Here is a 26848-nt window from a genome sequence, read left to right as displayed (position 1 = left end):
GAGGCTGAATTCAGGCACAATTCAGCACATGACTCGGCAACTTTGATCAGAAACCAAAATCCTAGAATATTTTTTTCAGCCTTCACCGAGCTAAGGTTTTGACCACATTGTTTCCAGGCACCCTTCCTTAGGTTCTGAGCAATTTGTTGCCTCAAAGGAACAGAATGCCCGGATGACAAATGGATATTGTTTGGCTTACACTACACAGTACTACAAAATACTAATAGTCTGAGCCTGAAGGACCTAGCGCTACAGATTACTACTTCTGGCTAGGTTACTTCCATTGTTACTCGTACAGAGAACAATAAAGCCATGCGTTCATAGTGCCACAGCACTGTATGGTACATTGTCTTATCTATTGTATCTTATGGCTTCACAGAACAATGCGGTCATGTCCTCTTACATGTACAAGCGACAGCGCTCAGTACTACATTTTACTACAAGTAGCAATTTGTAGTATTATGTAGGGTTAGGGTTAAAATGCAAACATGTTTTGGGCAAAAAAGGGAAGAGTTCTGTATCCAGACATCATGTGACACCGTACATGTACGTACAAACCCTATGAGATTGGTCTTCAATGGTCCAACATTTTCAGTGCTAAATTGACTTTTTAAGAAATGCCAGTACTCTGTGATGGCCAATAAACGGTAAGAGTTCCATACGGATACCAGTATTATTCCCTACAGCGACCCATTAGCTGTCAGAAAGCAAAAACATGTCCTGAAAAGTTCAATTTAAGAGGGAAAATACCACGTCGTTTACTTTAATAGAGAACACTTAGAATTTTTTAGACCAATCTCAATGGGTTTGTGCATGGGGTGTCAGGTGGTGTATGCATGGCACTCATTTCTAATAAACTAAATGTAGCTGTACTGCAAAGGAAAATCAGTGATGTCTGTATATGGAACTCTCACTGCAAAACCATACATTGGGGCCTTATTCTGGCCTTGAAATCTCGTACATGTACAATCTTTATGTACATGTACTTGTACAGATAATTGACACAGAACATTTTCTTGGGGGGGGGTTAATGTTATAAGTGTTCATTTACTTTTCTGTTACACCCTTTATGCGGTCATCATGGTGGCTTCTGACTTGTACTGGTATTTGATTGTGTAGAATAGTCCGCAAAATCATCCTAACTTTATCTCCTAAGTCAAAGACAGTGTGTTCAACTTCCTGGCAATTTCAAATAAGCCTTAAATCGCTAAGCATGGGTGATTTTGCACAATGTAAGTAACTATGAGAGGCATCGTGGGAAGGAACGAGGGGCAAACATTACGGGTCCCTGTTCCTTCCCACAATGCCTCTTTACTATTATGCAAAAGGCTAATGATACATGTATGCTAATAGTCTAAGTGTTTAAAAACAAATTGGCCTAATGTGCGTGATCGTATAGTCGCCAGGTCCCTTATTTTGCCGCTTACTGAGAAAACCAATCAGACTTGACAGAAGGCGGTGAAATTAGGGACCTGGTGACTATACTGTCATGCACGTTAGGCCTACAATATACTCCTCCATGTTCTGGGAAAGTAACCAATGAGTATGGATTTTTTTCCAGCAGGCTATTGAGCTTTATTCATTTTTGATTCATTTACTTTTTCCGACTTTTACTTAGTTTTAGGACTAAAGCCACCTTTTTATCGGTTACTGTAAAGCAGCAAACATGTAAGTCACGGTGAGCCTAGCCTCAAATTAAATTTGATCATGTTTGGATGTTGACCAATAAGCCATCCAGTGCCTTTTGTTCTAGAATTTCAATCCCTCCTAACCAATAAGCCTTTTGCGAGTTAACTTTGAATGAAATCTGGTAGGCCCACAGTACACTGAGTTACATGTACAGTACCTGACTGCTCATTTACATACAAGTAACAATTTGACTTCCCTAACAGTTGTTGCTGTACCTCCTGATTTAGGCTGATTCAGGGCAAGCTTTTGCATAGCAACCACCATCTCTGGAATGGACTAGCTCCTCAATGCCCTTCTTATCCATTGAGAACAGTGTATCATTGTAAGGCGTCTCTTATGTAGCTAAGCAAAAGCTTAGCCCGAAGGACGAGGTATTGCAACAGCATCTTTAGTGTGGATAATTCAAATTGTTATGCTCATGATGTGAATTTAAGGAACCCAGTGCACCAGATTTTATTCAAATTTAACTTCCAATGGTTATTTACCTGGTCTCTGCTGACAGCAATGACATGAAACTTGAAAGACATGTATGTCTGGGAACTAACTGCTCCAAAAGACAACGATTTTGCTCTGCAAATATCCCGGATCTTAAAAATTTATCAAAGCAAGTGCAGTGTTTCGTGTGACCGGTGCTGAGGTTACACGGAGGGCAGATGGGAATTCCCTGCCTCAACCATTAAACTTAGGATGTTCCTGACGCCATTTTGCCTTTTTTTGGATCAGCTGCTATCATGGCTATTTTTGGCGATGGCTAAAATAATTTTCGTCCCTCAGATGAAACCAAGCGACAAAAAAACCTTACCTCCCACAATTACGCATGAAGACTCCAAAACCTGTACTCCAACTTATAAATGAGTTGTTTCTTTCTCCAAAGAGTCCATCATTTCCCTCGTTTTGCGTTGGGAGTTGGAAGGAAACGAGGATCCACCGCTCTGCCAGTCAGCCAAGTCTAGGTGCCTTGTTCACAAAAGCCCTTGGATTTTTCGTCGTCGCTACGTTAGCTATGTCATGGTACGTACGTACGTATGTACAACACTACCACTTTGCATAATTAATCTTAGTGCGCCCTCTGTTGGCCATTGCCATGCTCAATGACTGTTCAAACATTCTTTGAAAAAATCGACAAATTATGAGTATAAATTTTGAAAGTAAATTAATGACAGAGAAATAAGTAATTTGTGATCGCCCTTTTCAAATTGTATGGCCTTCAATTTCATGCTAGTATTTTTTAATACTTAATTGCCAACGTCTCCGTTTCATGTCACTCCCCCAAACTTACCCTGACTTTGAAGTTGAAGTGCTTGCTGCATGACACCAATTGCTGCGGCGTCCCCGAAGAATGCACGTAATTACATGCAACAGAGTAAAAAAAAATTTCTGAATTTACATTCAGTTTGAACTCTGTACAGCACACACTGGGGGATCGATTTGAAAACCTACTAAAAAGACCGCCTTGGCGACTGTAACTTTTGTTTTAATTACTTATTGACGAGATATGATTTTGAAAGTTTTCTTTAATGATGGAATGTAAGAACATCACCAACAGCTGGCAATTCCCCATTCTGACAGTTAACCAAAGTACCGAAAAAATTGGATATACATGTACATGTACATCATACATGTACAACTGAATGTACGGTAGGCAAGCATGTAGGTCTGTCGTGAGAAGCAGAATACTTTCATTCGGTCATGTCCGTTCCGAAGTCACTTACTTTTGTGAAGAAGGGCAAAATTATTATTTGACATGTAATTCTTTTTTCCCCGTCTCTATCATGTTTATTAATTAAAGATTTACACTTTCTTTTGACTGATACAGGTCAAGTCATCGATAATATCTGGGTCTTTGAATGAATTAAACTGCTTGAGAATACGAAAACATGTCATTTTCTTATTTCTTCTGTATCCTTTCTCTGTAGCCCGGTACCCAGCGAGGGCGTCCTCTTGATTACACGGTGTGGCACGAAATATTAGCTGGTAACCCTACGTGACGCTATCCGATTTGAACTGAAAAAAAATTCGGGTCACCAGTTGCAACACAGTGGCATGTCTTTTCGACGTGAGACTTGTAGAGGTAACGAGAAATTGGTGGCAGTGTGAAGAAGAAAATCGAAAATTTCCTATTACTCTATAGACTTTCAAGGCATTTATACATGTAGTTTGAATTTTTGTATTATAAAGTACTTGAATCATTGTAACGTACGTAAACAATAGATACGATAAGGTCGTAATATAGCTGTGGTTAATGTGGTTAAAAACCTGACTGGTTACGTGATGTAGGCTGTATCATGTACATGTACGTGTACATCATGATTGTACTAGTAGTAGTACTACTAGTTGTAGGCTGGGCTTGCTTCGAGAACCCATTCTAAGTAACTAACTCCGTTATACTTTGTGTGACTTACATGCAGAGGAGATAAGGTTTACATACCATCGTAACGCAATGGAGATTTGGAATCAAATTTTTGTAGTGAACATGGTAAAATGGTTAACAGCTGTAAGAAAATCAAATTTTCCCCTGCGTAGGCCTACCTCCTTAAAAAGGGATCTAACAAAAGCATGAGACTACGTATTGTTTTAAAAAATGGGGTTTTTGCTCACCAATTTCTCGCTTCCACCCGTTGACTGTCACTCTGTTCATGCTATTCGTACTTATTATCAGACTGTGCATGTGTTGAGCCCACCAATGACTGCGCTTGGTTTGACCTTTTTCGGGGGCAGGGGATGATATCTTGTGTTGTTTTTCATACTGGGACTGTCATAGCTACTGCTGTGACCTGGAAACACACATCGGGCAAGACCTGCAACATGTGCTTTGCCATGTGCGATGTTATTCCCCGCCACCAAAAATGGTTGAGCCAAGATGCGGAGCAAGGGCAGTCATTGGTGGGCTCAACGCATGCGCAGTCTGATAAACACCAATGGCATGAATGGAGCGACAGCGGGTGGAAGCGAGAAATTGGTGGACAAAAATCTCCTTTTTTTTCATAAATACTCCGTCTCATGCTCTGAAACTTTTGTTATCCCCTTTTTAGGAGGTATAGATTAAGCAGGTATGCTGACAGGGGACATTTGATTCAATAGCTTTGTTACGGCTGTGAACCATTTCAACACAAAAATTTGATTCCAAAACTCCATTGCATTGCAACGCCATGTAAACCTTGTCTCCTCTAAGTCACACAGAGTATCACGGATTGCAACGGAGTGACAGTAGTGACTTAGAGTTTTCAAAGTAGGCTAGGCTAGGCCTTCAGTACCTGTTCTTCGCATATGCATTCCTTCAGTTCCAGTTGGCAGTAGGTGCATGTGTAATAACTGCAGTTTTGTATTTAATACTGTAGGCCTAGGTAAGACCTTTTGATGTTGAAACAGTATTCTTGTTTTTCCCATCGGAAAACGAATGACAGAAAAAGGTACAATTGCAGATACATGTAGACAGGGCCCGACGTATACTCCTTGGTCATATACTGGGCCCCGTCCCGATTGATCGAAAAGGTTAACCTGGGATGTCGGGGCATAATCAGACATTCGCTGGATTTTGTGAGCTGAAATTGCAGAATACCCCGCCACTCGCCCTTTCCACTTCGGAGCCGGCTACAAGGTTAAAGGCCACGAAGAGTTACATATCTACGAACGCCAGTAATTCTTCCCTACAGTGATTTAGTAACCACCAGAAAGCAAAATATGTTCAGAAAAGTTCAATTTAGGAGAGAAAATATCACGTCGTTTACTGAGAAAATAGACCAGTCTCATGGGGTTTGCGCACGGGGTGTCAAGTGATGACGGTGTATGGAACTCTTTCCCAAGGTTACGTATGCAGTATGCATTGTGTCAAGATGACCACAAGAGGGAGCTTCAACTCTGCCATCGTATCGGCCTAACCGCCAACCCTGGACTTCTTTGGACTTAGAGGTTTTTGCCCTTTCCCACTGACTATGTTCATTCGTTGCCTATTTTCAGCACCATTTCCGCGTAGCCGCCAATCCGATAGTTGATTTGGACTCAAAAAAGAGTTTTTCAACAATTTCCATTCATTTCGTGTTGCTTTGTTCTCAAGAAAGGAGACTTCAACTTCAATGTGTACAATTGAATCATTGTGCTTGTGTGCCATTTTACTCTGCTGTTTGTAAAAAGGCCTTTTACTCTGCGAATGAAGAATTCCTTAACCACTTCCTGCCGGGGTGCCTGGTTTCAGGCACCGTGTGTTTATACGCAGAGTAAGAGTGCCCGGTTTCGGACAAAAGAGCTGGTCTGTGTAACAAAAGACTGTACTGGGAACAAAGGACCTGCTGCTTGGAATTGTTTTGAAACAGTATATCACTGTTTTGGGCATAGCGTGCCCGCAGATTAGCACCGCAGACAAAAGTGCTCCAGGGCCCCATTGATGAGGGACACAACGCTGCTGCTCCCTAACCCAGCTGCGTATGACACTACTGGCATTCACTGGAACGAAAACCACACAGTTCTGGGCTCTCTTTTACAGGGCTGCAGGCCTGGGTTGAATACATGTACTCGGGCGTCAATAAAGGTTTGCCTGACAGATTAGATTAGCCACCAGAGAGTTGTTCGTGTGGGTTCGTTCAAGAGAAATCCACCTGGCAGTTAGTGGTTATACTTGTTGGTGTTGGCCATGGTCTATTTAGCAGGCTACAGTCCTTATTTCTGTGAATAAATAAAATAGAAACTGTTTTTCATTCCTCAATACAAGTATTGAATGGAGTTCCATTTTATTATTTTTATATTATTTTACTATATTATATTATATATTTATAATATTATATATTTATTCATATTATTATATTTTATATTTTTATATAAATATTATCATATTTTATATTTTTTATTATATTTTTATTTTCGAACCAGAGAATGAAAACTGAAAAAAAATATGTTTGACACCACATTGCATCTCCTATTTTTAAAAAGACCGGAAAGAAAATTTTGTATATATACTCTTGTTTTTTTTGTGGTGCGGTTGTGATAGTTTTCTGCAGCAGAGAGGTAGATGACACCTGCAAAGTTGTTCTCCTTTGACCCTGTGTTTTTTCTTCAGAATAACGAGTCACCATGCAGATCTTTGTGAAGACCCTGACGGGCAAGACCATTACGTTGGAGGTAGAACCTTCCGATACCATTGAGAATGTCAAGGCCAAGATACAAGACAAGGAGGGTGAGTAACAGACTGTCTGAGTTTTTGTGCATTGGCAGCCTCTTGCAGTCACAGGGCAGAGTACAGATAATCGTGTGCTCAATCCCCTTGCCTCAAGCCCTAGGTATTTCTAGCATGGAATTCGTGCCTTTATAGTTTGTTGAAAATCACACACATGTACTTCAAAAAAATCTTGGGGTTTATGGGGATATATGTTTGGTCACAGCTAATTGTTCACAGCCATTTGGTCACAGCTAGTTGATTTTGCCACGGTTAGTTGTTTGCCACATCCACTTGATTTGGCCATAGCCATGTGGTCACAGCTAGTTGATATGACCACAGCCAGTTGATTCAGCCGCAGCCAGTTGATTTGCTCTTGCCACTAAGGGTGCATCCGTAACAATTCTTCAGTGGTCCCACAGAAGCACTTGGTTTAAATCTTCTCTGGCCCGAGAACTTTTCAAATGGCCGGGAACTTATTATATTTGCAAAAAAAATGAAATTGATGCACTGCAGTAAACTTGGTGCAGCTGTATGGGTTATTTTGCTCAGATGCTGAATGCACCGTACATGTTCATGATGCACACATTATGCCCAAGTGCCTGCCCATGCTCTGTCGAATAAGTGGACTCGATCAGTGGAATGAAGTGTCCATACGCTACTTGTGGACAATGTTGATTTGGTAGTACGTTGATTGCACACTTAAAAGGAAGTGCTCGCCGAAAAATCAGAAAATGAACATTTCTATGAAACAAAGTCAGAATGAATTTCACTTTCACACTTATTCTGCTTGCTTGTCCCAGGTGTGGCATTATATTTGGCCAGACAAATGTACCATGGTTTCAAAATACCAAAAAACCGTAATGACAGTGGTTTGGAAACAGGACTGTACAGACACTGACCAACATCGATCTTTTCAGGCTAGATTTATGCGACACTTCGGCACTTGTTCAAAACTATGCTTGAAGGACTTATGCATGCTCCACCTCTACAGACTACGTAGTTGGAGCCTCTGTGTGTATTCAGAACTCGGTGGGAATCGCTCAAGCATGGGGACGAGTAAACATGCCACTCGGCACTGCATGCCCGATCCACCGGGGGGGGGTATTTATGCATCCTCCATATTTCGTAGCAGGAAATCTCTGTCTGCTTGCGCGTCGTCTGCCATGAAGTAGTTAACTGTCCACTGACATTGAGCGTGCTCTCTGATTGCAGGTATTCCCCCTGACCAGCAGCGTTTGATCTTTGCCGGCAAGCAGCTTGAGGACGGCCGCACACTGTCAGATTACAACATCCAAAAAGGTACCAGGCACCTGTATCTGTACAATTTATTTTGCTCTCTAAGTAAAGTCCACCAGGCATGTCCAGCAATCATGTCCACCAGGCATGTCCAGCAATCATGTCCACCAGGCATGTCTATCAGGCATGTCCACCAGGCATGTCAACCAATCTTGTCCACCAATCTTGTCCACCAATCATGTCCACCAGGCATGTCCACCAGGCATGAAAAACAAATGATGACTGATCCACTGCCAGTGGTTTATCTTCATTACACAGTCAACTTGGATCATTTGTCATTCGTGTTGGACTTAACAAATTTCCCAGTCCTATTGATTTCTGCTCACCTGTTTCAGAATCGACCCTCCATCTTGTGCTGCGTCTGCGGGGTGGCATCATCGAGCCCAGCTTGAAGATTCTGGCCAGCAAGTACAACTGCGACAAGATGATCTGCCGCAAGTGAGTCGGCCTCTCAGTTGACGAGCAAATCCAATAGTATTTCCATCTCTTTGGGATGGAACTGAAACAGTTCAGGTGTCATTTGGAAAAAGAGCTACCGACCGCTGGTGGCATCACACGTACATGTTGCTCATACCCTAATCTGGAAGCGTGCTTGATTTTTGGCAAGGTACAACACCTTAAATACGGAAGAGGCTTTTTTGCAGTGTTTCTCCTATGTGCGAGCTTATCAGCGCAATGGCTTCTGCTTTTATTTGTCATCTTAAGTCTGAAAAAAGAACTCCTCCTACACGGATCTTTTAGCATGAGCCTAAGCTTCAGTGAGCAGTGCTGTAGTTTTAGACCATCACAAGTCCAGGTGCAAGACAAGTCACACGTAACGGCGAACGACAGGAAAGAGCATTTCTTGCAGTTCGTCTGAATACCTTGTGACATTAATCCAGATAGGGACATGTGTCAAGTCCTTGGATGGACTTGTGAAGTCTGGTGATGGTCCTTGAGAGTCCCAACCATAACACATCCTGTGAGCCATTAGGCCAGGTAAGAGACGTGCTGTTTCAAAATTTGTTTCTTCCCTTCAACCCCTGATCAGGTGCTACGCCCGGCTGCACCCCCGCGCCACCAACTGCCGCAAGAAGAAGTGCGGCCACTCCAACAACCTCCGCCCCAAGAAGAAGCTGAAGTAAGCTGGGGGCATCAACCTCCACCTCAGACGCTGGACCAGGGAAACTGTTACTACGGTGTCGTATTGTCCCAGCAGCAGGCCTCTGAAGGGTTCTGTGACAAAATATGGAGAAATGTCTTTAACATTTCACTTGTAGACAGAAAGTTATTCTTTGAGGGAGGCTACATGATATCGTCACTAATTTTGCAAATAGTTTTCAAAACTTTAGCATAAGCTGCAGCCTTTGAAAATGGTGACAATATGATTAAGTTCTCAAATAAAATGAAGGCAGAATTTCTTTTCTGAAGCCTAGCCTAAGCAGATTTATAAAGAGTCCGGATCTTAATTCTGTCCAGTGCTAAATAAATACATACACACCTGTTGTGTTGTATCAGTGGAAGTAAAATCTAGTTTTGCCTTTGGAGTGTGCTTTTTTGTGTGCGCCACTGAACTGGAGAGGGCGCTGTTACGCTGCCGTGGACGGGATCGGGCGTTAAAACTTGCATGTAAATTAAATTACATGTATTCTGTGTTGCTATATCGGAATGTCACGCCAAGGTTGGTCTGATAAAGACTATTGAATATCTATGGTATACTCGGGGTGGAAATGGGACAGTGGAGCAGAGAGTGTCCCAACTGGGTAATCAAGGAGAATTTTTAGACACTGCAAATAGACAGGAAATATTTAACATGGTCATATCCCCATGTTCCTCCCTGACTGATGGTGTTAAAAATGTGGCAGTGAGTAATGCGGCAGGTCCTTGTTTTTAGTTGGGCATTTCCGTGACGCGTTCAATGACCGTTTCAATCAATTCCCTTTAGACTGGCTTCCCATTGGATCAGTGGCGTAGGTAGGACTTTACTGGTGGGGGAAAAAGGGGCACCAGCTTTCAGTGTTTGTTTGTTTGGTTTTTTTTTTGGAGGGGGGCAAGTTTTTGTTAGCCTTGTTCAATATTCATTTCTCCGTGTTTTTCAGTAGGGGAAGGCACCTGGGCACCGGGAAATTGGGGGGGGGGGGCCTTGGGGCACGCCCCCGGCTACGCCACTGCATTGTATGGACGCCAGTATTGTTTAGCAGCTTACGCAGGAAGAATAATCTTTGCTGGAGTTCACCGATCTAAATTTGGTGCTTTTGAAAAATTTCAGTTTCTCACCTATAACAGTGCCTTAGTATTTATATTGAGAGATCGAGTCTGCCCGCTCAATGACCATTTATTGTAATTTCCGGAACTGAATCCCTCTAAATGAGAAACTTGAAGCAAAACCTAGCCTCCAAAAATACTCCCGGTGCAAATTTGAATTAGGAAGAATGAGGAGGGATTAGGCCTACCTTGTGTTTTGGAACAAACTCGCCAAAACCAGTGTCACATATGGTGCAAATTGTCATTTGGATTATTTCTAGTGAGGCGTGCTTGAAATGTAGACAATCGAGATTGGACATGCGCGTGCTATTCTCGTGTGTTTTCGGGACCTTGGCATTGCTCTCGCTGCTGGGCTGCAACTCGAGGCTCATGCTGCTTACCTTATGGTGATTATCATCACTTCAGTATGTTGGAACACTTTTACCAACCTCAACGTACAAGCTCGTACGCGACTCATCATTCTATGCACATCAACAATGTTAAGTGTGTTTTTAAATAGGATTTAACGGTGTGAGGTCAGCTAATTTGCTCTCACCAGGGCAATGTTTAAGTATGAGCGGGTCGGTGGCTTTGACCCTGGAACTATGGCGTACGGCAAAGGCCTCGGCGGGGAGCGTACCCTTGCCCTCATGCCTACCCCTATAGGTGCACCACAGGCTGGATAGGTATCAACAGGCAGGCGGAGCGTGCATTACGTATGCGCCTCAACGGGACAAGGTTGTGATTTGTTTGTACTGCACTCGAACATCACGATAAGAGAAACGCGTGTAATCAGCCTGCATGCGCCAGTGCAGGCTGTGCCCTTTTATCTATTGGCAAGTGACCTAAAACCTGTTAAATCAATCAAGTCGGAGTGACTGTGCGTGGAGGCCAAGTTGTACTGGAGCTGTCTTGACATCATTGTCTACCGTCTCCTGCCTTCTTCCGTCGACTTCATTGTGCATTGCAAGCTTGGTGTCCAATCAGAAAATTTTTCTCTCCCCTTTACGCAATTTTATACCCCTCTAGTCTGGCATGTTGTGGGTAGTGGCTAGTATTATCTACGCCGCCACGGCTTTTGGCCTGCTTAAAATTGCCTTACTTTTTACCGGCACCCTGCAGCTCCGTCGTGCCGTCAGTAAGCTGCCGTGCCCATCTGGAGCACATTCTCTGGCAGGCCACCAACCCCAGGGCCCGTACGATCCTGGATTCCAATGGCTGCGAGACACGGTGGCTGCCTTCCCCCGTGTCTACACCTTGTGGAACGGTCCCATCCCCATGCCTACGCTGGTCCACCCAGACACCATCAAGCCCCTGCTGACGAGTCGCACCGGCTCCGTCAAGTCGCCGCTGTACCAGTTTTTCGGCGACTGGCTGGGGGACGGGCTGGCTATCTCTGACGGCGCCAAGTGGAAGCGCCACCGTCGCCTTCTGAACGGGTCCTTCTACTTCGACGTCCTCCGCACCTACGTCCCGGTCTACAACGAGTGCGTCGACGTGCTGCTCAGCAAAATGGACCGGCTGGCGGCTGAGGGGAAGCCCATGAAAGTTGAGCACGAGCTCGGACTGTGCACCTTCGATATCATTCTCCGTACCGCCTGCTCCCGCGAGTCGAACTGTCAGGTAGGATCATATCCTTCACTATGAATAATGTAGTGATTGTTTAGGCCTAGTACGCTGATCATTGAATTTTAGGCTGTACCACGTGGAAACGTAATAGTGGAAAATTACTCCTGTTTTCTGGAAACCTTGTCTTGAGGTACAAACGAACTTACAATTGAATTACCAAAAAACTACTTTCACTATTTTCCCAAAGTGTACACAATCCACTTAGCCCCTTCCTGTAGCTTGTTGGCCTACACCAGTGAAAAGTTCGAACAAGAATGACCCCCTTTGAAAGAAATCAATTTTTGGGATTGAAAATGGCGGAAATTTGGCTCCAAGTCAAAGAGTCAATCAACCCGTTACATATCGCGCATGTGCTCTATTAATTGTTGCGTTTGGACATGGTGCTTGGATGAAAAGCACTCCTGATGCCCGAACAGCCATGAGTACGACCCATTATAAGCAAGTGAACAACTCGACATTATCATTCAAGTATGGCAGATTTCTCTGCAACTCCAAGAGAAGAAATAGACTCAAACGCAGCCCAGAAATAAGGGATCTTTTTCAGCTATTGCGGCGTGAATTAAGGCTTTTTGTCGTTATATTCCTTTTTATCTTTTGTCAGAAGCACACCATATAGACCTTTTTTTACCCACGTGACTGGACTGCGCTAAATGTAAACAATACCACCACGGTGTGGACTGCATTGGCCACGTTGATTGCGTAATTCCTACGGGCAGCTTCAACCATGTAGAAGCGCACGTGCGAACGCTGCGTGCTTGACTAGTTTATCTTGAATAAGAAGATTGCCATCACAACAAGATGCACTCATTGGCATCACAACACATAGCGGTCCAGCAAGATAGCGGCACGACACGTGTTAGTTCACGTGCTGGAAGTTCTGGTTGCACTACACCAAATACGTACGCTCAGAGCGAAATAGCGCCGCCTGTCGACTATCGTGAAGAGGTTGGCCTCCATTTTTTTCGCTGAAATTCTAGATTATGGCAAGAAGATCACTTTTCGCTTCAATTTTACGGGGGTTAGCCACGGAAAAAATTTTTTATTCACCTCTTCCCAAAAAACGCCCTCAAAATAGTAGTAAAACTATGCGCTCAGCTCTGAATGTAGCCGCCCGCCTCAATCCAAAATAGGCCTGCAATTTGGGCTTTTTGTGAAAGAAATACCCCGAACCGGAGAAACATTTCTATGATCCCTCCCGTCTTATTGTAAAACCCCAGACTTCCTGTTCTAACGCGCTTATTCAACTTGTGCGCGTGACGTAATCACTTCAAATGATTACGTCACGCGTACAAGAAAGGCATCAGCGTAAGAGCCAGTGCGTGAACCAACGCACGTGTGCTCAGTTGGTTTGCACTACACTTCCTTGTACAAAATGACGTCACACCTTGGTGCTATCACGTCATTTCGAGAGCCAACCTTTTATTTGGTGTACCCAGATGTTTGAGATGAGGCCTCATTTTTTCTTGAACATATTTGGGTGGCTATGTTTGTTTAGCTGAAAGGTCAGGCAAGGGATGGAGATATGGACCTCCTGTCAGCCACTATCACCATGACCGACATCGTCCAGTCCAGAATGACCGGCAACCCCCTGTTCCTGAATCCTTTGGTATTTCGCCTCTTCAGCCCCAATTACCCGAAGTGGCAGAAGGCTGCACGCTATGCCAAAATGTTCGGGGACGGGCTCATTGCCGAGAGGAAAGACGACCTGGAGAAAAGGGTAATCATTAGAGCCTTTTGTGTGCATAAACTGCTGAAGGTAACTATATATCCACCCCAGGAGCAGCACCCCCTCATCGGTTGAACTGAGGCGCGTTGGTCGGGGGTATTCATTTTGTTGGTAGCGATACGACCGTGACCCGTGCATTTCCTAGTCTTTCGTGAACCAGCGAAGTCCGATTCGGATCAAAAGGGCCTCCGTTACTGAGAAAATTGCGCCCTCTCTTTGTCCAGCTTGAGGCCCATAGCAAAATTAAAATAATATCGTGTATTGGTGAACTATTCTAATTCTCGAATATTTGACCTACTATGTTATTATGAATTGCAGTTTACTGAGGAAATAATTTTATGGTATCGTTGAAAAGTCTGAAGGACAGCTTGAAAGGGAATTCGCAGAACAAATCGAGAAAAATGGCAGAATAAATCCTGTATTTTGAGACCATGAAGCAAACATAAATAGCGGAAAATGTAAATTTTTTGTGTTAGACATTCAAAGTGTTGAGCAACGATCTACACGCCGTAGAGTGCGGCGGTAAAAAGATAGGGTCAATCAGTACGCAGAAAGAAAGCCAATGAATGGCGACATTTTGGGTCCGTTTGTCTGCCTTTCAACTTTCTTGTAAAACCACAATGTTTTAGAATGCAATTCATTTAGGTTTTCAGTGCATTTCAACTTCGAGTACACGATCCCAAAAATGAATTATCGAAAATCTGGTGTTCAACAAAAAGTGAAAAATTCAGCACAGCTAGAGTGTGATCGCGTGATAAAACGTTTTCTTACCTTGGTTAAATATTGGTCGTTGTATTGTAAGTACAGCAAAAGGGTATCATGACTTTGTGCTTCACAACGATTAAACCAACACCGCCGTCATGAGTCAAAGTATGTCCAGGTCACGTATAGTTGAAGGCAAATTTAGACGGTGTATCCGATCTGACCTCCATCTCTGATAAAAAGCTTTTAAAGAATACCAAAATGCTAATATTCGCATAACGTGTAGGATTTATCATATTTTCTTCATGTTGATTCCACATTGATAACAAGGGCTGTGATAATGGATGTAATCATGGTACATGAATCCATATCATGTTTTTTTAGCCAACGACAAATGGGCACAAAATCAGTCTAAATCTCTCGTTTCTGTCGTCTGCTCCAACATTGACAGGAACAGAGCGGTGACCCTTTGACCAGTCCCCGTGATTTCTTGGACACCCTTCTCCTTGCCCGCGACAAAGATGGCAGCGGCCTCACGGAGCGCGAGATCGCCGACGAAGTCAACACTTTCCTATTCGGCGGGCACGACACCACCTCCAGCACCTTGACGTGGGTGCTATATATGATGGCCAAGCACCCTGAGCACCAGGCTCGGGTCAGGGAGGAAATTGACAAATTGCTGGAAGACAGGGATTGCGATCAGTTATCCAGGTGGGTGCCTCTAAGTATCGCTCCAGTAGGATACTACAAGACTTTTTTGCGTGTCTCGACTCAAGACCAGCCATAATATCGAGACCAAAGAGCACAGAGACAAAGACCGAGACCACGGCTATCGAAGTTGAGACCGAAACAGGCAAAAGGGTCACAAGATACATATGTATGAGCGAATCGACTTCAGCGTCACATAAAATTTGTAGCTTGAGTTGAAATAAAATTTACTTTATAAAATTTGGAGCATGAATTAGCGCAATGTGTTACAGCCTTTACTCGGTCAAAACAGTTGCTGCGTAGTGTGTTTTCTCTATGGTAAGGGAATGATGCGTAGCTTGCTTTATGACACACTCCAGTTGCCCTAAATTATTACAGAATTCAAAAGGGGAAAACTCAATGACACTGGGATAATTCTTACCTCGATTGTCCACTAGCTCTGTTGTCGGTTTAGATGAAGCCGTGTCCGAAATACGTGGCTACATGCGGCAATTACAGGCATACGCGTAGTAGTCGTCCGCCAAAGGCTTCTTGCGTTACCGATAGACGCATGAGCTTAAATTTCGGACTTATCCTCGGAACTCGAAGTCAGTAATTATATAAAAACAAAACACGGAGGTTTACAGTGCATGTGCCCATGGTCTCCTCATATGATGTAAATGTAACACAGTGAACACAGCGAATCTATTGACAACTGGTCAGACTATCCGCTGTTGTGTAATAAAGAGGCTCTTAAAAAACAAACTGCCGCTATGGGAAGTATACCTGTAAGGTATTGTAATGGGCATCTGAACAATGTAATAACAGCGCTGCAGCATTTTTTGGTTTTGAGGGGACGTAAGACGACGGGAAAACATCTGGTTTTAATAGTGAATATAGACAAGGAATTTGTTGACGAAGTCCATTTTTTTGGTTTCTTTCCTCCAGGTTTCAGTATGTTGCATAAAATCAGTTACGAAATATTAAAATCTACCCAATACGTATAGAAGCCAGGTTCTTGCTGTCAGTGACCAAGCCTATTTTGATGCTCATTTATTTTTTTTAATTCTATCATTTTTGGTATCCTCTCAGTAAGGATCTGGGAAGTCTTGAGTACACGACGTTGGTAATCAAGGAGGTTCTGCGAGTGTATAGTACAGTTGTCATGCCGTCGCGTACCCTGACTGCTCCATACGATGTGGACGGTGTAACGCTCCCAGCGGGGACCACGGTAGCTATCAACCTCTACCAGCTTCACCACAACCCCACTGTGTGGGGCAAAGACCACATGGAGTTCAACCCGTCCCGGTTCCTGCCGGAGAACATGGCCAGCCTGGACCCCTTCGCCTACCTGCCGTTCTCGGCCGGGCCTCGTAACTGCATTGGACAGCAGTTTGCCCTCAACCAGCTACGGGTGCTGACCGCCAGGATCCTGCGGCGGTTCTGTCTGAGCCTGGTGGAGGGGGAACCGGAGCCCGTACCTTACCTGACCGTGGTGGTGAGACCGGTACTTGAGATACTACTCAACCTTGAGCCAAGACACTTTTAATCCTTTGCAGCTGCAACATTTTAGCTTTCAGCTCCACGATCCACTCGGGTCATGGCCTCTTTCCATACTTACCTTCTGTTGTATAGCTCCCAAACCTTAAAAATCAGCGTCAACACATGTAGAAACGTCAGTGATAAGGGTTAAGCTGATGAAAGATTCCCACAAAACAGCTGACTACAGTTGTCTTTATGCAGACTTGATGAAAAGGCACACATTGCCATTATGGAAAGTCCAGTAGCGTACCGAGTGGGGATTTGTGCCATATACTTTTGCCATATACCTATGTCTTGGTTAATGTCTGTTTATTGGCCACGAACGATCCCTTGACAGGGCGATATCCACATGGCACACTTACCATGAGATATCTCGTTCTGCTGATAGTGCGTGTGCGTGCACGCGTACGAACGTGAGACAGAAGAACTTCGGGAAGTTCGAAAGCGAACATTTCCGCTCCATTAGTCACTTTTGCCTGGTATCCATGATACGTTTTGTGCATAGGCTACCGGGGAATTCGATTAATGATCAGTCTCGTTCTCGTCCCCACAGCTTATAAAGTATTGCAGGCACCGCCACCAGACTACATGTACTCACTGGTATCAGCACCAGTTTCACAATAAAGTTTACGCAATTAAAGAAAGTGAGGGAACAGCAGAGTTGTAGACTCGAGTAGTTTGACTTGGATTTGAGTCAGATTTGAGTTGCTATTTTTGTGACTTGCGACTTGACTTGTAACTATCGGTTTTTGACTTGTGACTTGACTTGGACATGGAAAAAATGACTTGTGGCTTGACTTGGAATTGCACATTATGACTTGTTAAAAACGCAAGTTAGAAAACTATTCGATCGAACCCCGTTACAGTGTTAAACTGGTCCTACAAAAAAGTTCTTTGCATTACTTCGGCCGATCACTCTTTCCGCCCATGGTCAAACAAATTTTCCAAAACCTTCCTGAGTGTGCGGCTCGTTTCGCAGATCGCGGAATGACTATGGAAGATCTTGGAACTAAGATTACAGGCTGTGGGTTGAAAGCACACATCTTTCAACTTGCTTGTGCTTGGATGATGGATGAAGGAAGACCAAATTGAGTTGTGACTTGGCTTAGACTTGCAAAAATTGACTTGTGACTTGAGTTGGACTTGCAAAACATGACTTTTTGCCTACTCTGGGGAACAGTGCATTTGCAGACGATATTGTCTAAGTTTTTTAGGTTAATTATACTGTTTGACAGTAGGCCTGTTGTCTTCGGAAATTCAGAGCTTGTTTCTTTGGATAAATTCCTCAAGACAAAGGGCGCTATGCGTACCTTTAGTGTTCAAAATGTTATATCCCACACCAAAGCTGTCAACAATTTTGAGACAAACCTGAATTCTCAATTCTGGTTGGTCGATCCATGGTATCAAACGGTGTATCTAACTCTATTACACGGTTCATATGAAACCCCGCGTAATACATTTGCATTTATTTATGTAAATGTACCACAGCATTTTAGGAAGTCAACTCGTTAACCATCATGCATGTTTATGTTCTTGGGTTGTTGAATAGTGGATTTAGAGACATCGTCACCGTTTTCACAAAGAGGCGAATTTCTCACGAGAAAATCGCATTTGAAGTTGGTCTCTAGCTTGACGTCAAATTCGCGTCGCTTTTGCATTTGCACGAAGTATGAACCAGCCCTTAGGTACTGTTATACGGCTCTTCACTCAATATGGTTGACTGACGACGATCAACAGGTAGGACTGATCCTTCTTTCTGACTGATGACTTTGTAAAGCTTCTAAAATAAAAACAGTTTTCATCCTTAGGATGGAGCAGGAGTGCGGAGTCCGTGCCACACTAGTGGGGCTATCACCATGGGTGAGACTTTCTCTCCCAAAACACACCCAAATTTGCCATGTTTGCGACTGCTTCTCGTTACTGTTTCATGATTTCCACATCCTGAACTGAGGCAGCATTATCTGTAGACCAGTTAGATAGGGTAGATAGACTAATATGATTTGAGGGGAGATAGGATTCTTTTTTAAAGTTAGGAAAACTTACGATCAATGGTCACACGCAGTGAGTCACACATGTACATGATATTGCACAATGACGACCACGTTTCAGTCACGCCTTGTTTTCTGTATGCACAGTGTTTGAGGCCACGTGTATGTACTTTTATGCGCGTGCACCCTCGTTTCTAAATTATATGAAAGTATGAAATATAATTGAAATCTATGAATAATAATGAAGTACAAGTCGAAGAGGGTATGCATTCCTTTCCACGTGATGGACATGCGGACCATATAATATATTCAAAGCTTTTATTGATGTTCAAATAAGTCAATGTGTACGGCCCCGGTATATAGCCAAGGCAGGAAGGTATGAGGCATCTTTTTAAGTGGCAAAGAAAGAAGCCAGTAGTCAGTAGACCCTAGGTGGGAAAACCTAGCCTAGCTGAAAAGAAGTGGGAACCCTCTTCGACTTGTACTTGATTATTATTCATAGAATTTCAATTATATTTAATTAATACATTCACAGAATTAAGGAATGCCATTACATAACATTCGTACAAGTCACTAGAGGGTTTGCATGTTCAAAGGTGAAGGAGAGCGTAATAAACGACAAAATGAAGTCCAAACATCATATTGCCGTGGTGGCACTAGCTAATTATATCAGTGCGGTTCATCAGCCTTGCGCATTACAACCCAGAACTGTTTTTCCAAAGGATGGTTCTTCCATCGCTCTTAGATGGAAATGAGCAACGGCATTGACATTCGTCCAGTCTGCCGTTTTTAAGATTTCCTGCAGAGTTACCCCTTGGGCGAATGCTTTAGAAGTTGATGCACTGCGAAAAGCTGTGTGCGGAATAAATCGTAGCATCTATATGCCTGCTTACCGTAACACACACTTCATCCACCTAGCTAAGGTTGAGGACGTCACTGTCTTATGCGGTTTTCTTGTTGACAGAAACAATCTTGTCTCACTGCTTTGAACTCTAAGGTCATCTGTGTGGTGTAAATAGTCTTTTAGTAACTCACAACGTCATGTTCTCTTCAAATCTAGGAATAACTGTTTTGCTATGACCTCTACCCTTCTTTGGGTAGGTACTTTTCAAGATGTCCATAATAGTTATGACACGAGCTTTCAAGGAAATTAAAATACCTCAAATCAAGATACGGCAGAGTTTGCGAGCGTTTGGGCAGAGACAAGAGCCATTAAAGTTAAAGGCTTTTGGCTCAAACTGAAAAGTGTTAGTTCTGTGTTATCTGGCAAGGAACTGAAATAATCTACAACTGTGGAGACTTTCCACATCTTGGAATACTAAGGCATGGGTGGCGTTAAATTAAATACATGTACACGTTTAAGCAGTCTTATCACCACCGGGTGTTGACCAGCAACATGACCCTCCGTTAATATTGTCGGTAATATAGACGAAAGCGCCGATCTGTGTTTATGGAGGCGTACGATTTCCCTTGTGAGTGCTCATGAGCTAGAAAAATGACTTCCGCTAAATCGGGAGAGAATAGATCAGTTTGTTGTGAACAACACCAATTAGCCCCACAGTTCCATGCTGACACGTACTGTTTTTCAGTACGCATCCTCCATGATCTGGCAAGGAGAGTGGAACCGTCTGCCGATGAAATGCCTCTTGTTTGCCAGCGTTGCTTGAGATGAGCCACGCGGCCAAACGTAGGTTCAGTACTTGGGGTTGGAACTGGTGCGGGGGTAGCTGACATTCCGGTGGTAGGATGAGTGGGCGAGCGATCAACATCTGAAGCAACTGGGGGAACAAGGGTTGGGCTCCCCAGATTGGAGCAATGACAAGGCATAACCGTGCCATGTCTGCGGCTATCTTGTCTAAAATTCTAGGAGGAAAGGAGGAAATATGGTATCATATTCGCCTCTGACAATTAAAAAGCATCAGCTCTCCATGCATGGGGATTTGCTTTCCAGGAAACTCTAGTGTTCTAGTTTATGATTGGTGTGTGAAGCAAATTTAAAGATCAATATGGGGTCTGATTGTTTTCTGAACAATAGCAGCAAATATGTCCGACTGCATGCTCATTTCTTTATTGAGTCCTTTACAAGAAAGAGAACCTGCCAGAAAGTTACCTACGCCCGCTTTTCTTTCGGCACCCCACTCAAATATAGATAATGTGATGCCATTCAAGGGGCTGACAGATCCTCCCATGTTAGAAAGGTATTAAACTGTTGACTTGATCAGGATGTGAACTGCATTGAGACTACTGCATGCAGAGCACAGTGCTTTGTATATTGCAGTTAATTCCAGCCTGTTGATTTGGAAATCTTGCTCGGAAGCTGTCCACTTACCCTGTGCAAATGAACCGTCTATTTTGCAGATAGCTCCTCAGCCTGTCTTGCTGGCATCTGCAGAAATAATCAAGTCAGTGAGAGGAATTTTGATAGCTGACTTTTCACCCTTATGAGAGAGATTTAACCACCCATGGCGAAGCTTATAGCAATACCTCCATTAAAACTGCCTTGCTCTTTTTGAAGAGCATGAATCGTAGCATATTCCAGTTGGCGAAAATGTAACTTTCCTGTAGGAAAGGCGTCAAAAATTTAAATGATCACGCCTGTGACTCTGACGAGATCGTGTATGGGGACAACATTTTTCGAGAGTAATCGATAAACTTCTGATTGTAACTTTGCAATCTTCGATTCTGGAACCTTGAGGGTCATGGCAGTTGAATCGAATTCAAAGCCAAGATGAGATATGCTGGTTTGATAATTTAGGCAAGATTTCTTCGCATTGATGATGAAACCCAACGATTCTAGTAAATGCACCAAAATATGGTATGTCTCAAACTTTGGTCAACTGAGGATGCCATGATTAGGATGTCGTCCAGGAAGATAACCAGAGGAATTCCTTCACTTCTAGCCAGGGCTAGGGCTAGTTTCATTATTTTGGTAAAAAATGCGAAGGGGCGGAACTTAGCCCAAGGGGTAAGCAAGTAATCGCAAAGCATTCATTTTCCCAATAAAGTGTCAGATAACCATGATTTTCTGAACAGATCGGTATTGAAAAATAAGCATCTTTCAGTTCAATTGAAGTGAGTAAATCATTGCTCTGCATAAGATTTTTGAAGCATTCGTACCGAACATATTTATTGAGATCTCTCAAATTTATAACAGGTCTCAGGCCTCTGGATTTCTTCGGAATAACAAAAACGTTTGACACAAACTTGCATTCAGAATGGTGGATGGCCCCTTTAGTTAGGAGAGCTTCAATTTCCTTGTGGATAATACACTTTTCCTCATTGGAAAAAGATATTTTGGGAGGCCTGCAAAGCTGAACAGGTTCTTCAACGAAATACTCTGACAACCAGAAATTGTCTGCAATATCCATCTGTCCGAAGTAATCTGGGACCAGTTATTTTGGAAATATGTCAAGTGTCCGGCAATCACTGGACAATCAGATACTAAAGCAAGAAGAAGGTACCGAAACACATTTGGAAACACACGGCTTGATTCTGCCAGCTTGGATTGGGTATGCTTGCCCCAGTTACGTCCTCTGCGGTAACCGCCTGGGTTGTAAGTAGACGATGAGTGCCCGTAATTATAGCGGTCCCGACCATAATTTGATCGACCTTGGGGTAAACCTCGGAACTTGTGAGAGCATGGTTCAAAACGACGGCCTGTCCCTCTTCGTCTGCTGGCATCAGATGAAGCCAACTTCTGGCCAGCTTTATAAGCCTCAGATACTTGCTTCATAGTAGCATTGAGGTCCTCCCGAAACAACCGTTCAGAAACTGGTATGGAGCGGGAGCACAAATCTGGGTACATTGGGTCATGGAGGAAGGAGGGCGCTGGTTTCAGCTCGTCTCTGTGTTTCACGCTGACCTGATACGAGGCACTGCCTGCCAAAGTGATGCCATTGAGGGCTAGTCCTTTGGTTCTTTCAATCCGAAGCGGGGAACCGGACTTGGCTGATTCACGCAAATCCGTAAGGATACAAAAGTATGGCAACATGCCATTAATGACATGTATTTGTAATTGCTGAAAGGCCGCATCTTTAGACCTTGAGGGCGCCAGTATCGTTGCCCACAAATCAAGCCTTGAGATTGACAGGGGGCCGACACGGCGGGTGTATTAGCCGGTGAGGCGTATTTTTCAGCAATGGTCCAGTAGAGCTCCTTTTATATTGGTAATGTAACTGCTTTAAAAGCTCTGTCGGCCAAACTAGCAAACACTTCTGGGCCCGAGGCCTCGGCGGTTTCGTACATATCTCCACAAGGAAGATTGTTAAAGTCGCCCTGACCAGCGGCATGGGGAGAGCTGGCCGCCACATTACTAGCAAGCTCAAAGCTTTGCTTTGGGTCATAGCAGGCATCCTGCCGACCAAAAAAAAAATTATCTTCAAAGTATTCATGGGCGGGATCTTGGCCACTGTCAAAGCGGTATCGGGCTGTTCCTTCTTCTCTAGTAAGGTAGCTAACATCTCTTGCATATTCGCAAAGGAGGAAGATCATAAGTACTTTGTCTCCTGGGAATTAGTTGGAAGCTTCGCTTCTAAGCTTTCTTTGGTTTAACTTCGATTCCCATGGCCCTGGCCGAGTTGAATAAGCAAGTCAGACGGAGTCTGAAGATCTATATCTGAAGATCCTGCCTTGGCTGATATACCGCGGCCGTACACATTGACTTATTTGAACATCGATGAAAGCTTTGAATGTATTGTGCCATCACAATGAAAGGAATGCAAATCCTCTAAAGACTTGCATGAACGTTATGTTATAGAATGGGGGGGTGCAATGTATTGTTCACGTATGTTCACGCAGCACTGCCGGTGTATCAATTTATTTAATACATTGGATAGTATGGGACGGCGAATGACAGGGGTAGCCATAATCCGATCCTGTGTCCTGCGATACGGCTTCGAATTTTGATCAAAAGAGGTAGCGCTGGAGAGCCATAGCCAGTGTTCGATACTTGTGCATGCCGTAGTCTCACATCGCGTGTTGCCAACATAGAGTGCAATATAAACCGTTGAAAATAGGGGTTTTCCTGAAGATATAGGCCTACCCCACATATGTATTTGCAGTGGACGTTTGTAATGACACATACGATCAACCAAACGTGCAAAAGGTTTTTTAAAAGAGATATTGAGCCGTTTCATGCAACATCGTCATTAGAGTGAGTATCGTTCCTCGACATATCAAACTGATTGCTGGGACAGAATAAAATCACGGCGAACCTGATTTTTAAGTTCGTGAATCTAGCTTTAAAAACTTTTGCAATCTAGTGACCATCGGGATGGCCTTTAGTTCAACGCTGGTTTCATATCATGTGTTTCATATTCTTGTGAAAACCCCGACTGCAAGAATATCATGATTTTTTTTGCATGAAGAGAGGAAATAAACGAATTTTCACTGCTCGAAAAAGGCTACTGCATATTTAATTACACAAGATACAAGCTCTCAGACTAAGTAACTCATAAATACCGGAACTGAAATTCACTGCATTTAATATTTATATGCCGCATATAGTGTTGATACGTGTAATTTAAAATATACCTTTTATTGGTGTTTCATTTGAATCTTCTCTTTTTAAGCTATATTCCCTGAATTTTGTAATGTACATATATGTATTTATTGTCTTGTATTTCAATTTCTAGTTTCTGTACCTTTTCTGTAAGTGGCAATTTTCTTGCTGTTGGAAACGGTTAATAAATAAATAAAGATCATTGACTCATAAAATAATCCATCCAACGTGTCGTTTCCATCACAAAGGATCACTGTATGGCGTCCCAGTGTACACGTACGACCCTGAGCACTAAGCGAAACTAAACTGAGGAAGGAAACATACGCGGGTTGGGGTGCCGCGTTGCGGGTGGTGGTGAGGCCCGAATGTATGAACATGTACATGTAACTTCACTATATCTCAATATGGAGACGATACACGTTGTGGGAATCCTATTTGATTTATTTTGTGTCCTCGGTGTAACGTACCTGTGTTTTGAGTGTCATTATATATCATGTTTTATTACCCTCCACTTCTGTGATTATATTTCGCCAATTTGTCACTCCAAAAGATCAGTTTTCAAAGTCTTTGTACGAGTTGGCTAAGACTGGCCAACAACATGTTGAACACCACAGGACAGTTAAGTTCACGAAAAACAAAATGTGCTCTCTCATCGCAGGGAGTGATCATGAGATCTCATAAAATACCTTTTTGTGTAACTTCAGTAATAAAAATGATTCAAATAAAACTCAAAATCTTACAAACAGCTTGGCTATTTATTCCCAAAGGAATTCCAGAAGAAAGCATTCAATAAGGGCAACAACTGCACATGAACACTTCGGGTGCACAGCCTAATAAAAACAACCGCGCAAGCACTAAATTTGATGTTGTTGTCAGATCATATCAAGCACCAAGACGATGGCATGAATATTCAACTTCCTATACTGCAGTACACAACGTTTTAGGAATGCAGATTACAAATACTAACGAAAGATTGCGGCGATGATCATGGGGTACAAAGGGGGCTTATGGTTGCAAAACAGGTGATGGGTAGCAGGCGTGCGTTGCGCCTTTGCTGTGGACATATCGGGCATGCCTGAAAGCGGTAATTGGCCAGATGTTATAGCCCGGGCAGTTCAAACTCCTTCTGTGACCTTCCTCCATGGATTTACTGTGTCCTCGATCCAAAGGAAATATGGCCTCCCATAGTCTACACTTTTCCACGGCTCCAGCTACGGTCTCTAGGCCCCCGATGAAACTCCATCGTCTATATGGATATTCTAGCTTTGGTTACAAGAGAGATCAACGAATGGGGAAGGACCTAGCGGTCAGGATGAAGGGTCGTCATGCCCGAAGCCCATGACTGACCGCCATGCCCGAAGCTTCTTTATGGGCTGATGGCAGTTCAGGTGGAGGGTAGTCATGTCCGAAACTTAACAGGCTCCATTCCAGGTCCGAAGTCAACTTCGTCCAGCGACATATCCCAACCAGTACCACCTCTACAACACTGCACCGCTGTTGCTCCTCAAGTTGGATCGGAACCTACACCATCTGCACCGCCTAGCGGCACCGGCAACTCACAGGGCCCGTTCAGACCCACAGCAAACCCGGTTGGTTATGCATCGGCCTGGTCACAGCCAAAAACATTTTTTAACCTGTCCATGCCTTGGAACTTGAGCTCCTGGGGTACTCCTCAGACAACTTTACCCACCACAACTGGTCTTCCGGAGCAGTCGTCATCCACCAGCACTGGCACGGCTCGCACCGACTCCGCTGTTTCACTTGTCAGCGACAGCAAGGAGGATAACTCAGAAACTTCTGGTACTTGGAGTGTAGCAATTTCCCTTCCAGCTACGAGAGAGATAATGCGCAATCCTCAGAAAAAGGCAAGGGTAACCCCATTTCTGAGGAGGTGATTCAGTGGTGGGAGGGCCTAAGAACTCATATACTTTCACGAGAAGATCACAAGGAGGAATTGTCCTCTTTTGTGGTTCCTGTCGAGCAGGAGAAATATTTTTCTGCTCCAGAGTTGCTAGCTGGAGTCAAGTTTTCAAGCTGGTAAATCCCTCCGTCATTTTCCAGGATGACAGACTTAAAACTGCTCAATGTTACGCTCTGAAAGCAGCCCTACCACTTCTACGCTTGTTTGAGGCAGTTGCCGACCCTGAAAGTCCCAATGAGATTAACAAGGATATGGTACTGGACTTAGTTTCTTCTGGCCTAATTCTTTTAGGCTCTGCCAGCCAAGGCCTTGCAACCGCTCTTCAGCGTGTCTTTGATGACACCGTCGATACAAAATTTGTTACCCTTAAGCGGAATCAACCTTCCATGGGCGAGCTATTCGGTTCATCGCTAATGAAGGACATTGAGGAGACAGAAAGGGCCAATAAATTAGCAGCAAGAGTTACCAGTAGTAAAGGTCTCTCAAGCTCTGCCAAAGACAAGCGCTTCTCCCTCTACCAAGCTGAATATAGAGCGTCTAGATACCGACGATTCTCAACTTCTATGAAGCCCCTTTACTGGCCAGATTTCCTACAAGTCGTTCACAAGTCGAGGAAGAGCTGATAGACAGAGCTATTCTTCAGACAACATTTAAATATGATTTTCAATCAGTTCTCCATCATCTCCTGCACGTCTTTTGCCGGCAGGCTGTCTTCAACCATTTCCGATCTGGAGGTGCAGATAATACTGGAAAAAGTGTTTCCGGCCCCGTTGTTCTACTGACATCTTCAGATAGA

General features: G+C 43.6%; 4 protein-coding genes across 5 annotated transcripts in view; 2 read left to right on the top strand and 2 right to left on the bottom strand.

Annotated features, from left to right (window-relative positions):
* Positions 1-2692, bottom strand: part of megf8 (multiple EGF like domains 8) — a 72030-nt gene extending 69338 nt beyond the window's left edge. The window contains exon 1 of the mRNA XM_087142575.1: positions 2492-2692. Coding sequence (XP_086998701.1) covers positions 2492-2508 — 17 coding nt within the window. The 5' untranslated portion in view covers positions 2509-2692. The remainder of the gene's footprint in view (positions 1-2491) is intronic.
* A 942-nt stretch (positions 2693-3634) lies between these two features.
* uba52 (ubiquitin A-52 residue ribosomal protein fusion product 1) lies at positions 3635-9646 on the top strand. Of its 2 annotated transcripts, none has more exons than XM_022241818.2 (5): positions 3635-3760; positions 6740-6856; positions 8051-8137; positions 8470-8572; positions 9165-9646. In XM_022241818.2, exons 2-5 carry the CDS (start codon positions 6754-6756, stop codon positions 9256-9258), a joined length of 387 nt encoding a protein of 128 aa, XP_022097510.1. In that variant the 5' UTR covers positions 3635-3760; positions 6740-6753; the 3' UTR covers positions 9259-9646. The 2 variants fall into 2 exon arrangements, with proteins under 2 accessions (XP_022097510.1, XP_086998704.1); XM_087142578.1 differs by lacking the exon at positions 3635-3760 and adding an exon at positions 3771-3866.
* A 1273-nt stretch (positions 9647-10919) lies between these two features.
* LOC110983024 (cytochrome P450 4F6-like) lies at positions 10920-19125 on the top strand. The gene is made up of 4 exons (XM_022241882.2): positions 10920-11980; positions 13482-13703; positions 14866-15125; positions 16194-19125. Exons 1-4 carry the CDS (start codon positions 11393-11395, stop codon positions 16648-16650), a joined length of 1527 nt encoding a protein of 508 aa, XP_022097574.2. The 5' UTR covers positions 10920-11392; the 3' UTR covers positions 16651-19125.
* A 143-nt stretch (positions 19126-19268) lies between these two features.
* LOC147797857 (uncharacterized) lies at positions 19269-26793 on the bottom strand. The gene is made up of 4 exons (XM_087142517.1): positions 21870-26793; positions 21298-21320; positions 20961-21017; positions 19269-20494 (listed from the first exon to the last, which is right to left on the bottom strand). Exons 1-4 carry the CDS (start codon positions 22620-22622, stop codon positions 20137-20139), a joined length of 1191 nt encoding a protein of 396 aa, XP_086998643.1. The 5' UTR covers positions 22623-26793; the 3' UTR covers positions 19269-20136.
* Positions 26794-26848: the final 55 nt, after the last annotated feature.

The sequence above is a fragment of the Acanthaster planci genome, linkage group LG10 (assembly GCF_054643075.1).
Source record: "Acanthaster planci isolate LZ-2023a linkage group LG10, COTS_SCS, whole genome shotgun sequence".
Taxonomy (NCBI): Eukaryota; Metazoa; Echinodermata; class Asteroidea; order Valvatida; family Acanthasteridae; genus Acanthaster; species Acanthaster planci.
Note: the sequence above shows the minus strand (reverse complement) of the source record. Positions and strands in the feature narration are given on the sequence as shown.